This window comes from Mustela putorius, unplaced genomic scaffold (assembly GCF_011764305.1).
Source record: "Mustela putorius furo isolate JIRA1106 unplaced genomic scaffold, ASM1176430v1.1 tig00000242_pilon_pilon_pilon, whole genome shotgun sequence".
NCBI classification, from domain to species: Eukaryota; Metazoa; Chordata; class Mammalia; order Carnivora; family Mustelidae; genus Mustela; species Mustela putorius.
The window spans coordinates 7970223-7983429 of record NW_025421325.1 but is presented as its reverse complement, the minus strand read 5'-3'; the positions used below and the strand labels follow the sequence as shown (position 1 = coordinate 7983429).

Genomic DNA, 13207 nt, shown 5'->3' with positions numbered 1-13207 from the left:
ATAGTCAAAAACTAGAAACAGCTCAGAATCCTTTCAAAAGAAAAATGAGTAAGTGATATGCTTATACAATGAAACAATACTCAGCAATTAAAAGAAACTACTGATAAACACAACATAAGTGAATTCTTAAAAGCATTATATTGAGTGAAGGAAGTCTTATACAGAACAAACTTTGTATTTCCTTTTACATGAAGTTCTATAAAAGGCAAAACTAATCTACCCTAGAAAAAAAATCAGAAGAATAGCTGCCTCTAGCTGGGAAGGCACATGAGGGAACTCTCAAGGTTGATGATGTCTTGACTGAGGATATAGGTTACACACAGGTGTACAAAGTTGTCAAAATTCATCAAATGGTACACATAAGATCTGTGCCTTTGAATGCATGTACATTTTACCTTAAAAAACTGTACTGATCTCTAAAGATCTGCATGCTGAAATGTTTATGAAGTGAACTGATATCTGTTGAAACACATAAAAAATAAAACTGATAGATGGATATATGAAGAATTATATGATGAAGCAAACAGAGTTAAAGATTAATTGCAGTATCTTAATGAGAGGTCTGTGGGTGTTCACTGTACAATTCTTTCAATTTCTGTTTGAACATTTTCATAATAAAACATTGGAAAGGGGCACCTGGGTGGCTCAGTGGGGTGAGCCTCTGCCTTCGACTCAGGTCATGATCGCAGGGTCCTGGGATTGAGCCCCGCATTGTGCTCTCTGTTCGGCAGGGAGCCCACTTCCCTTCCTCTCTCTCTGCCTGCCTCTCTGCCTACTTGTGATTTCTCTCTGTCAAATAAGTAAATTAAATTAAAAAAAAAATTGAAAAACTGCTAACAGAAAAAACTTACTACAGATGTTCCTTAATATGCACAATCTCTATTTATCCGAGACAACATGGTTAATTAAAGGTAACAAAAACTTACCTCATTTCTAACCCTTAAGAAGCTACTACCATTAATAATGCTATCAATCATGTATACTTATTCTTTACTACAATGCAGCTAATATTTATTTTCTAAGATCTTTCTCTTATTCTCATTCCTAACACATCTGAAGTGTGGCTACCTACATGAATTCATATTTAATCCAGCATTACTCACACACTTCTCCAATATGCTCTTACAGTTCCTGCGCATGTATGTCATTTCACAACTCCAACCACTTGCATATGCTATTCCTCAGCCAAGATGCCTTCTCTTAGCCCTGCATGCCAGTAACCTCTTCTGTCTCACCTTTCAAAACCTTGCTTATAGGTAAGCCTCCCTAGAATCTCCAAGTCAAAGTTCATAATGTATTATTATTCTTCATATTTCCCTATGATCCTATTATATAAATTTATAAATTAATAGCTATGATTTAAACTGATGATATGCCAAAACTTAGTACTTAATTCTCCAATCCTAACATACATACATATTACTTCCACTTTAAAAGTTAAAATAGTAAAGTTCAGATAGGTAAAGTAATTTGCCAAAGTAAATGCCCTATAATTCCAGGTTTGTTTAAACAAGAGCCTTCTATTTGAACTATTTTCTCATATTGACCTTTTTCTTAAGGTTCATTGAGATATAATTCACATATCACACAATTTAAGTGTCCAATGGTTTTTAGTATATTCACAGAGTTGTGGAACCATTACCACAATCAATTTAACATTTAAACACAATTCCATAGTATAATCACCTACAAGCAATAATAATAAAGATTTCCAAGATATAAAATTATGCATGTATTACTAAAATAAAAAATATATATGCTCACAAATGGGGAATGTTCCCAATTCTTTAGCCTACTTATTAATTATAAATTACAAATAAACATTATTTATAATTATCATTTATTAATACATAATAAAGAAAATTTCCAAATTCTTTGGCTGATTCAAGTTATTTCTTTTTTTTTAAGATTTTATTTATTTATTTGACAGAGAGAGAGAGCAGAGGCAGGAAGAGTGGCAGGCAGAGGGAGAGAGAGGAGCAGGCTCCCCACTAAGGAAAGAGCCTAATGCGGGACTCTGGGATCATGACCTGGGCAGAAGGCAGAGTCTTAATGACTGAGCCACCCAGGCGTCCCTGATTCAGGTCATTTCTGAGGAAGCAAAATAATAATGCTTCAGCTTTGGACCACATAAAAACAAAGAAAATTCAAAGTCATAATGATCCAATTTAAAGAAAAAGCAGCAGGCAGATTTCAGGATATTTCCCTTTCCTTTACTGTTTTATTTATCAAAGGGTTTCCATGTAAAAGAGTGAAGTTTTCAATAAAAGTAATATTTAAGCTATCATATGTATCATGTATGTACGTGTAAATTTAAGCTAATAAAGCATGTCCTACAGTTAAAAAAAATATTTGCTGAAATTTATCTTTACCACTACTCAAGAATGATCATGAAAGGACTAACATTTCATATTTTTCTAAAATGCTTTGGAAACACAAAGAAAATGCAACATACATTTGGAACAAGTTTGAGATCCTATATGCCAAGCAGTATGCTAGGGATATTTCTGGCTTTGTTCTCAGGATACAAATTAAGTTTCTAATTAAGAGACTAAATGAATTCCTTGTCAATATTTAAGAAGCAAATAACTAAATTTTTAGTATCTGCTATCAACTTTTTTAAAAAAAAGATTTTATTTATTTATTTGACAGAGATCACAAGTAGGCAGAAAGGCAGGCAGAGAGAGAGAGAGAGAGAGGAGGAAGCAGACTCTCTGCTGAGCAGAGAGCCTGATGTGGGGCTCAATCCCAGGACCATGAGATCATGACCCAAGCTAATGGCAGAGTAAGCTTTAACCCAATGAACCACCCAGGCACCCCAGTCATCAACTTTTTTTAAAAAAGCATTTTAAACTATTTAAACATTTTAAAATATTAAAGTATAAAATTTTACATATTATAGTTTTATTTTTTTAAAGATTTAAACATTTATTTTGGAGGGGGAGAGAAAGAGAGAGAGAAAGAAAAAGCATGCATGGGAGGGAAGGACAGAGGGGGAGAGAGACACACAGACTCCCCGCTGAGCAAAGAGCCCTACCCAGGGCTCAACCCCAATACCCTGAGATCCTGACCTGGGCCGAAATCAAGAGTTGGATGCTTAACCAACTGAGCCACCCAGGCACCCCACATATTATAATTTTCTTTACAAACTCGCTGACTTTAATAAATGATTAGTATCTATAAGGCACTACACTTAAAATGCATATGAATTATTTATAACAATCCATGAATTAATAACTACATATTATCATCCCCATATTATAGATGACAAAGAAGTCATTTCCTAACATTCCACATAAAGTGTACACACTGCTGACATTTTTAGAACTATGAACAAGGGAGACTTCTGTGAAAGTTTCCTTTTATTTAGTCACAACAAAGAGCAACAATATCTTCCAGATCACAAAGGCTCAGAAGTTCCATTTCAGAACCATATCAGTTTCAAATATCATAAACTTCCACATAAATGCTATTTAACATGCAAATCGTTCACTACAGGAGAAAAGAGCATTTTTAAGCCTAGCACTTTACTCCCTAAGGATCTAACTGAAAAGCCAAACAAGCCCTTGAACTTTATCAAGATAAATCCCTGGCATCCACTAATCACCAGAGAGGATCTTCAAATTAGATAAGAGCAAGAACTTTGGCATGGGAATGAACACAAACACCTTGCCATCCACAAAGGCCCACAACCTGGCAGCCTTTCAGCAAGGTTCCACTCATGTAGGTGTTACTCTAAACTTTCCAGCTATTGCTTGGGAGTTGATAATTCTTAAGATATGAGGAGAGTTGTGATTTCTGACACAGCATTCCAGAGATAAATACATGATCAGAGGGATGCTTTGAAATTCCCAAAGATATTCCACTGGCCTAAGCCTGCATGAAAATAGTTTTTCAAAAGGTGTCTCTTGCTAAGAAAAAAAGGGGGGTTAAAACAGAGCACTTTGCTTGCCATCAGACAATAGGTTAAGTGCATACCAGACAGTAAATTCCAAATAACACCCTGAAAAACACTATCACAAAAATTCCCCTTTGTATTCTATTTCAACAAACCCCTTAAAATGTATTACTGAAGCATAGTTTCCCTAAATAAGTTCAAAACTCACTCACTGAAGGGATCACTAAGGCACAGATTTAATTTTTCAAATTTGGGACATTTATAAGGAACCTCTCTTTCACTAGATTAGAAAGATATATTAAATTAATAATCTACCCTCACTTAAGTATTTGTCTACTCAACCTAAGATTAATACAAATTTAAATAATGAAAATACAGAATATTTAAAAACCTAGTTATTTACACCTCTTCCCACCCTCAAAATACAGTCACTGCTATTAACAGTTTTAAATATACATTTTTAGGTATATGTAAACAGATATATCCATTTTTTTAAATGATCATAAATTCCAAGTTATTTTGTACACTACTTTTTCATTTACATTTTCATTTCATAATGTATCTCCATCATTTTAAATCAACAAATAGTGTTCTCCTTTTCTTACCTTAATGGTTGCATACTATTTAATATATGTTCAGAAAATAACACATGAAACCAATCCTTCATATGTTGGCAACTATGTTTGCATAAAGTGAAATGACAAGGTCTAGAATCAGTCATCCATGCTTCAAATCTTACTTCCACCATTTATTAGTATAATAGCTTAACTACCTATTTAATTTCCCTGTGCCTCAGTTTCTTCATCTGTAAAGTAAGAATAAAAAGTAGTATCTACCTTTGAATCTACCTACCTAAAAAATACTTTTAGACCTTCACAAAGTAAAAGCTTAACAGTATTAGCTTAACTATGAGTTTTCTCCAGCAGAAAATATTTTATACTTGCGTATATCTTCTGATTTAATTTCTAGTAGTAATTAGGTCTACATATTTTAAACTTTAATTAATACTGCCAATTTTCCCTCAAATAAAATGTATTAATATGCCCTCTCTGCAATATAAAAGTGTTTTTTCATGCCCTGGGTGACTCTAGGTATCATCTTTTAAACCTCTGCCAATTTAATCAAATGACATTATCTCATGGTTATTTAAATTTTTATTTCCTTCATTATCAGTGATACAGACTGTCTTTACATTTGCATATTAACAGTATTTATCCTATGAACTACTTGTTCCTGTTATCTGTTAATCTTTCTAACAGATTTCGTCATTTTATTTATTTGTTAACATTTTATACACACACGGAATATAATTCTTTTATCTGTAATATGTATTCTAAATATTCAGTGTCTATACATACACATATACACACAACAGAAACCAGCAATGACTAAATGTCTTATTAGGTGGGATAGTTAAGTTCAGATTTATTGAGTGATTTCTTCCTGCTAAGTGTTATAGATTAATGGATCTTCAATATCATTTTCCATCAACACATACTGTTCTGCTTTTTTGGTCTTTTGTATTTAGCTTTGTAGTTTCACATAATTTAAGGATAAGGAAGCTGAAGCTCAGTGGGTAACTAGTCCAAATTCACTAATAAGTAATAGAGCCAGAAATCAAACTCAATTTTGTGTGACTTCTAGAATAATTTAACTCCTATATTATAAACACTATTAAAAAAAGAAAAAAAGGAGAAGTTAGCAGCCACTATACCTAGTAGCCACTAGGTAATGTCACAATATAAATATACCAATATGTTATTTATCCAGAATTTAGACTATCAATCTTATCATTCCAGGACACTGATCTCATCTTTTTTTTTTTTTAAGATTATATTTATTTGTGTGTGTGTGTGTGTGTGAGAGAGAGAGAGAGAGAGAGAGCACAGGCAGAGGCAGAGGGAGAGCAGGCTCCCTCACGAGCAAGGAGCCCAATGTGGGACTCAATCCCAGGACGCTGGGATCATGACCTAAGCCGAAGGCAGCTGCTTAACCAACTGAACCACCCAGGTGTCCCTGACCTCATTTTAAACAGAGGTAGAAGGAACAAGATGACAAGGAATGACAGCAAAAATACTCTCCATTAAAATTATATATTCTCTGTGATATTTCAGAGCATCTTAATCACTATAAACAATTTTTACCAGCTTGGATACCTAACATTCCAACCCACAGCAAGTCTGAAATAGAAAAGTAGGATCTGGGAAATAAATAGAAGAGAAACACAAAGAAACAACAGAAGGAAATTATGATGTATCCATCAGAAGCAAACAGAAGCCAACTCAAAGAAATCTTACTGGCCAAATCAGAGACAATCTGATCAACATAAAGCATAACAATCACAACAATAAATTATAACCTCCTGCATGAAATAGGACACCATAAAGCCACAATACTGAAGTGAATTCATTTGATCAGGATGACCAAGTTTCACAGTTTCTCTTTACAAGAAATACTTTAACAGTGGAGAAACCTAGAAAATACCACTTCAATAAATGATTAGAATAAACATCATCAGTAAAAAAATATAAATAAAAGCATGCTGGAATGCAATGAGAAGAAAGAGCCACTTCTGCAATTCTCCTGATAAAAATGCATTAACTGGAATATAATCCTAAAGAAATAATAGACAAGTATGATGGACATTCTACAAAACAGGTGGGCCATCATCCTCTAATGTCAAGATCATTAAATTCAAGGAAAGACTAAAGAACTGGTCTTCCAAATTAAAGGAGAATAAAGAGACATAACAAAATACAACATAATTCTGACCTGAATCCTTCTACTATAAAGGGTATTATTAAGACAACTAGTGAAACTTAAAAGGTGTTTGAAGATTAGAAGGTAGTGTTTTAGATCTCAGGGTCCTAGGATTGAGCCCCACATCAGGCTCTCTGCTCTGCCCCCTCTCTCTCTGCCTGCCTCTCTGCCACTTGTGATCTCTGTCTGTCAAATAAATAAATAAAATCTTTTAAAAAATTATTTTTAAATCATCTTATGGTAAAAAGTTTAATACTTTGTTGCCTACCTACAAACCTTTTATACAACAAAAATACCCTTTTAATTTTTATAAAATAGATCAAAACATCCCTTTCTAATGATGAAGCTACAAAATTTAAGAGTTAAATTCCTGTTTACCCTTCAAATATTTGTAATTTATAAATATACATATGTAAATATAAGTAGACCAAAACAAAAGACTATTTACAGTACCTATCAAAAGATCTGAACTGCACAGGTTGTTCAACAGATAGATCACCAAGAGCTCCAAGGCAGGCTGGTGGCAGAAGGGCAGGATCCACTGTGACTCCATCTGCTGGTATATTAACCAAACTTCGAAGAATGTCCTTTACATTGACATTTTTTGAAACTGGAACTGATGGTGCAGCCTTGTTATCCAACTCATTTCCTCCGTCATTTTTGGTTTCCTGAGATTTATTGACTTCTAAAGAAAGAGTACACAGTGCCTCACTGATTGCATCTGGACCTGCACTGACACTTGGAGGTACACTTGGAGGAGCTACATCCACACTGTTTCCTAAGCCGGCAGCAGTTTCTTCCCCAATGCCTGAGTCCCTCCTTCGTGTAGATGATGTGCTTTCAGATTCTTCCACTGATGCTGGTGTTAATGGACTGAATGCTGATGGTGTGTTTTCTACATCTTACCCAGAAACAGAAGAAAAGAAAGAACAAAAAAAATTTAGAACAAATTTTTAAAGGGCACATTCAGTCCTAACAGCCATCTACTATTTTATTTATTTTTTAAGTTTTTATTTTAACTTTAGCTAAATATAACACAGTGTTATATTAGTTTCAGGTGTACAATGCAGTGATTCAACACTCCCATACATCACCCACATGACCCTTGCCTCATCACAAGTGTATTCCGCAATCCCCATCACCTATTGGCCACACCATACCATCTACTATTTTAAATTATGAAATATATGGCATGTTCTAAAAGGTAAAAATAAATTACACAATCTATAAAATATACTGTGTTAGTACACATATAACCAAAATAGATACTTCGATAATATGACGAGAATAATAAAAATAATAAATGATAACAAATTATCTGAGAAAAACCCACCGAAATGAATATAACATACCAATGGATAGCAACAGGAGGTTGAAAGACATTGGCCTCCAAGACAAAATCCAAAATCCTTAGGATAAAAAAGACTCTTCTATAAAAGAAGTCTGTCAGAATGTAAACTTAAGGCAGGGAATTTGTCTTCTTTAACACTTGGGAGTCTAGCACCTATACCAATGCCTGGGCTCACAATAATGCCTGGCAAGTAGTACGTGGTCAGTGACTATTTATCAGATGACTATTCATTCCCAACTTTATCTCCTGCTACTCTTGCCATCACATTTTATACTCTAAACACTAACTTACTTGCAATCTGCTGATCATGGGACAATGCTTTGGGCTTCTTTGACTTTATACATTGCCATTTCTTTGGACAGAAATTATAAGATTTCTACTTCAAACAATTCCTACTTGGTAAAAAATGTTATCCCTCCATATATAAGAATAGTTCAACAATCTTTAACATCTAGTTCAACAAGTAGCCAATTTTATCTGTTTGACTTTAATTCTCTCTAATGAGGCGTTCACTGCATTACAACAAAAATGTTCCATCTTGTTAAATCCAATGGTCACCAAACCCTCCATCTTGCTAACTCCAATGCTCAGTTAGTTGTCAGTCGTAATAGCACTTGACAAAGCAGCAGCAAAAGACCATTCCCAAGAACGTGGTAACTTTTTTCACTTTGCTAATAGACATCACACTCTTCGGTTTTTCATCTATTACCTCACTGGTTGTTCCTTCTTAATTTCCTTCACTTCTTTTTCTCCCTGATTTCTTAAGTAGGAGGGACTTAGCACTTATCTTCCCTATCAACATTTATTCCCTCAGTAATCTCATTTACTCTTAAAACACTATGATATCAACAACAAAAATCAGACTTATTTTTAACTGCCTATTCTAATCTTCTATGTTTAAAAGATATCTCAAACATGTTGAAAACCAAATTTATTTCACCTGAAAATGTTTCACCTTCAATCTATCCAACTGCACTTTATAGTCTTTCTTAATAATGTTCCATCTTTCACATATCCACAACTAGTATTTTAAATCCTGTTCTCTCTACCATCAAAACAGACCCAGAATCTGACTACTGCTCACCAGCTCTACAGCTGCCAGCTACCACCTTAGTCCATCCCTAAATCCATTCTTTCTTAGACTGTTGTAATATCCTCCCAACTGGTCGTGTTAGACTGTTACATTAATGATCCTGTTGGCCCATGCCTCCTGGTATTCACCCCCTTGAATGTGGGCTGGGCCAACACTCACCTTAACCAACAGAATGTGGCAGTGGGCCAGTTCTGTGCCCAATCTTTACAAAGGTCCTGCAGCCTGTGCATTTCTCAGAATCCCTGGAACCTCTCTATAAGCAAGCTGGCTCCCTTATTGGAGAGAACATGTACAGAGGCTACATGAAAAGACAGGGGCCTGCCAAACTAATGGAGGAACACCAAGGAATTTCTGCTGAGACCAGGTATCAAGACCCCAGACAGGGACACCTGGGTGGCTCAGTTGGTTAAGCAGCTGCCTTCGGCTCAGGTCATGATCCCAGCGTCCTGGGATCGAGTCCCACATCGGGCTCCTTGCTCAGTGGGGAGCCTGCTTCTCCCTCTGCCTCTGCCTCTGCCTGCCATTCTGTCTGCCTGTGCTCGCTCTCTCCCCCTCTCTCTCTCTGATAAATAAATAAAATCTTTAAAAAAAAAAAAAAAAGACCCCAGACATAACACCAGCTGAGCCACTTCAAGTAAGTCAGCCTCAACTCTTGGAGCCATCCCAGCTAGGCAGAAGATATAGAAGTAGAAAAGCCATTTCAGTCCCCAGCAAACATCATTTACAGCAGGGATGAATTATCCCCACTGTGCCCTGTCCAAACCAAATTCACGGAATCATGGTAACAAGATTAAAACAGTTATGGTTTTAGCCACCAGCTTCGAGGTAATGTGTTACATAGCAGTGTATAACTAAAACACTGGTTTTTTTCTCTTGCTCTCTAGAGATCATAGTCTCCATATAGAATCCCAACTGTTACTTTTAAAAATAAGTCAATTGTAACTCCTGTCTCAAAACCCTCAAATAATTCTTCATTTTCCTTAGAGTAAAAATCCCACTACATTTCTCCTGGTTATCTTAATATTTTTCTCTATTAGATTTTACCTTTTCTTAGTACTTACCACCTTCTAAAATACTATATAATTTACTTATTACATGCACTTCTTTTCTATCTCCTCTCACTAGAATATAAGCTCCAAGAGGACAGACAACTTTTTCCTCTTTTATTCATGATATACCCAAGTAGCTAGTAGGTTCCGAATGAATATTTATTAAATAAATAAATCACCTTCCTGAGTGATACCTACTGCTACAACTATAATAGCTGCTTCTCTAACTATACCTCTATAATCTGCAGCTACTTCTAGAATTCCAGGTATTAGTTTTTTGTTAACAAATCTGTCTCTTATAAAAGAAGATGATTTATTCTTCACAATAAATGCCAAAGCAAACAAAAATATCTAACACTTTATTTGTGAAGAATAACATTTTCTTGCTTATATTTTAATTAAAGAGAGATAGCGTCTCCTAATTGCAACTACCCACACAGTACTTAACATAAATTGAAATACTTAGTTGTTAATTAAAACATATACTCTTGGGGCTCCTGGGTGGCTCAATGGGTTAAGCCTCTGCCTTCGGCTCGGGTCGTGGTCTCAGGGTCCTGGGATCGAGCCCCGCATCGGGCTCTCTGCTCAGCAGGGAGCCTGCTTCCCTTCCTCTCTCTCTCTCTGTCTGCCTTTCTGCCTACTTGTGATCTCTGTCTGTCAAATAAATAAATAAAATCTTTAAAAAAACAATGTACACTCTCACTTTATGCATAAATGAATTTAAGTTCCAGAATCAGTATTTTAAGTATTAGGTAATGTTTTACTTGAACTTTGGATGCCAGCTAATAAAATATGGAAACTTACCAGAAAGTGATGAATTCCCACGTTCATTACCAGTTTCCTTAAATGACTGGTTATGCCTTTCGTTTTGGGGTTCCAAAATATCTCTATACTTTGAGACCATAAGAACAGAAATAAAGTATACAACTGCCAAGGCTAAAAATTGAGCTTGTTTGCTATCCTCCTGGGAAGAAATAAAAGTAGGTGATCATCCACTATTAAATAAGATGTATCAATCTTATTTTACATGACATTTAAATATAAAACATGGTCAAAAATCCTTCAATATATACAGAAAATAATAAATTCACCTTAGCAAAGATTAGGTAAAGATTTTTGGAAAAATGCTTGTAAATGAGGGGTTTTACACTTGTGAAACATGGAAAGAGAATTTGGCTTGTTTCTGAAAATTAAATAACTCAGTCTGAAGACTTAATAACTGCTTAATAAAAAGCAAATTAGAAAAAGTATTTTTAAAAAATGAAGACATAAGGCCCAATATACTTTGTAAGATTCATCAAATAAGAAATTATCATTATAATTATTTTTACTTCTAACCATAAGAATTAAAATATGCATAAAAAATCAATTAACAATTAACTATTTTCCTAAAAGACAAACATTCAAGAAAAAAAAAGTGAGGTAATCAGATACAGATCAGGATGCCAAAAGAATTCTCAGGAGTAATTTTTTTTTAAAGATTTTATTTATTTATTTGACAGACAGAGATCACAAGTAGGCAGAGAGGCAGGCAGAGAGAGAGGGGGCAGAGCAGAGAGCCTGATGTGGGGCTCAATCCTAGGACCCTGAGATCACGACCTGAGCCAAAGAGAGAGGCTCAACTCACTGAACCATCCAGGTACCCCTTAGGAGTATTTTAAATAGTAGAGACAACCAAGATTGAAGACAACCAAGATTGTCTAAGATTGAAAATATAGTGTCTTCCAGAAAGAAAAGGACAAACTAGACTGACCTCTACCAGAGACCAAGGTTTCATCTTAGCTCTACAGATCACCTGTGTAACTGTATACTATACACATATATATACATATATATATGTATATATGACCTCTTCATCTAGTCAAATTCTCCATCTGCAAAGGGACCCTGCACTCATCACTATTCTGGTAACATTTCAAAATAATTTAAAGGAAAAACTCAAGCTTGTCCATCAAATTCTGAAAACTAAAGGTACCTTGAGTAACATAAATTTAGCATAAGGAAAACAAACACTGTTGCCTAGCAGATGAATAAATGGCAACCAGTGGTGCAAATGAAACTAAAAGTTAATTAACCACTATCAAATGTGTTCAACACAATTTCTGGGAAAGAATGTGATATCATACTCCAAGTGAACATTTCCACTTGATACAACGATTAAATTATTTTTAATCTGACAAGAATCTATGGTACTCTTTAGGTTCATATGCAAGATCTTATTAGTCTTGATGGAAAAAGATAAATGTACATTTTCCCTTTTTATTAACCATTGCTTTTCTCAAAAACTCCTGTGTTCTGCTGCCACTGACACTATTATAAGAACTACTGCTAATGATGGCAACATTTAAAATGTAGGCAAATAACTTACTGGATCTTAACTTCTTTTTTTAAGCTTTTATTTATTCATTTATTTATTTATTTATTTGACAAAGAGAGCATAAGCAGGAGTAGGAGCAGAGGGAGAGGAACAAGCACACTCCACAAGGAGTGTGGAGCATGACAGCAGGGCTTGATGTCATGACCCCGAGATCATGACCTAAGCCAAAATCAAGAGTTGGAAGCTTAATTGACTGAGCCACATAGGCGTCCCTTGATCATAAGTTCTTAATCTATTACAAATCACTTATGCCTATCTACTTATTTAGGCCACTATTGTGTTCAATATTTACTTATTACCGATGAAATTTATAGTGTAAGCCGGATCGCTGTCCAATAAGAAATATCCGATAGATCTATATGTTTAAGTCCTAAATCCAAAAACAAATTTGTTTTCAATTGTAGCTGCTACTTACTGAATACTTACAAGGGATCAGGCACTATACTATACTTTAAATATATTCATTAGCCCCTTTGAACAAGATGAGGCCTAGAGAAATAATTTACCTAAAGAAATAAAGTAAGTGAAAAAGCAAACATGAAATCAGATTAGAGTGATTAAAAAATTTAGCATTTAACCTCGGGGTAATAACTTCTTTATATTGCTGATCTAAGGTCATTTCTTTTTTTCATCAAAGTTTGCTTATGTTAAAAGAGCCTCTGGGACATAGGCTGGAAAA

The 13207-nt window shown here is 34.9% G+C and overlaps 1 protein-coding gene across 2 annotated transcripts in view; it reads right to left on the bottom strand.

The window, feature by feature from the left end:
- LRBA (LPS responsive beige-like anchor protein) overlaps window positions 1-13207 on the bottom strand; it is a 734202-nt gene that overhangs the window by 529772 nt on the left and 191223 nt on the right. For both annotated transcript variants that reach the window (XM_013059156.2, XM_004758045.3), the window contains exons 29-30: window positions 10956-11115; window positions 7112-7559 (exon numbers count right to left, since the gene is read on the bottom strand). In XM_013059156.2, the coding sequence (XP_012914610.2) occupies window positions 7112-7559; window positions 10956-11115 (608 nt within the window). The remainder of the gene's footprint in view (window positions 1-7111; window positions 7560-10955; window positions 11116-13207) is intronic.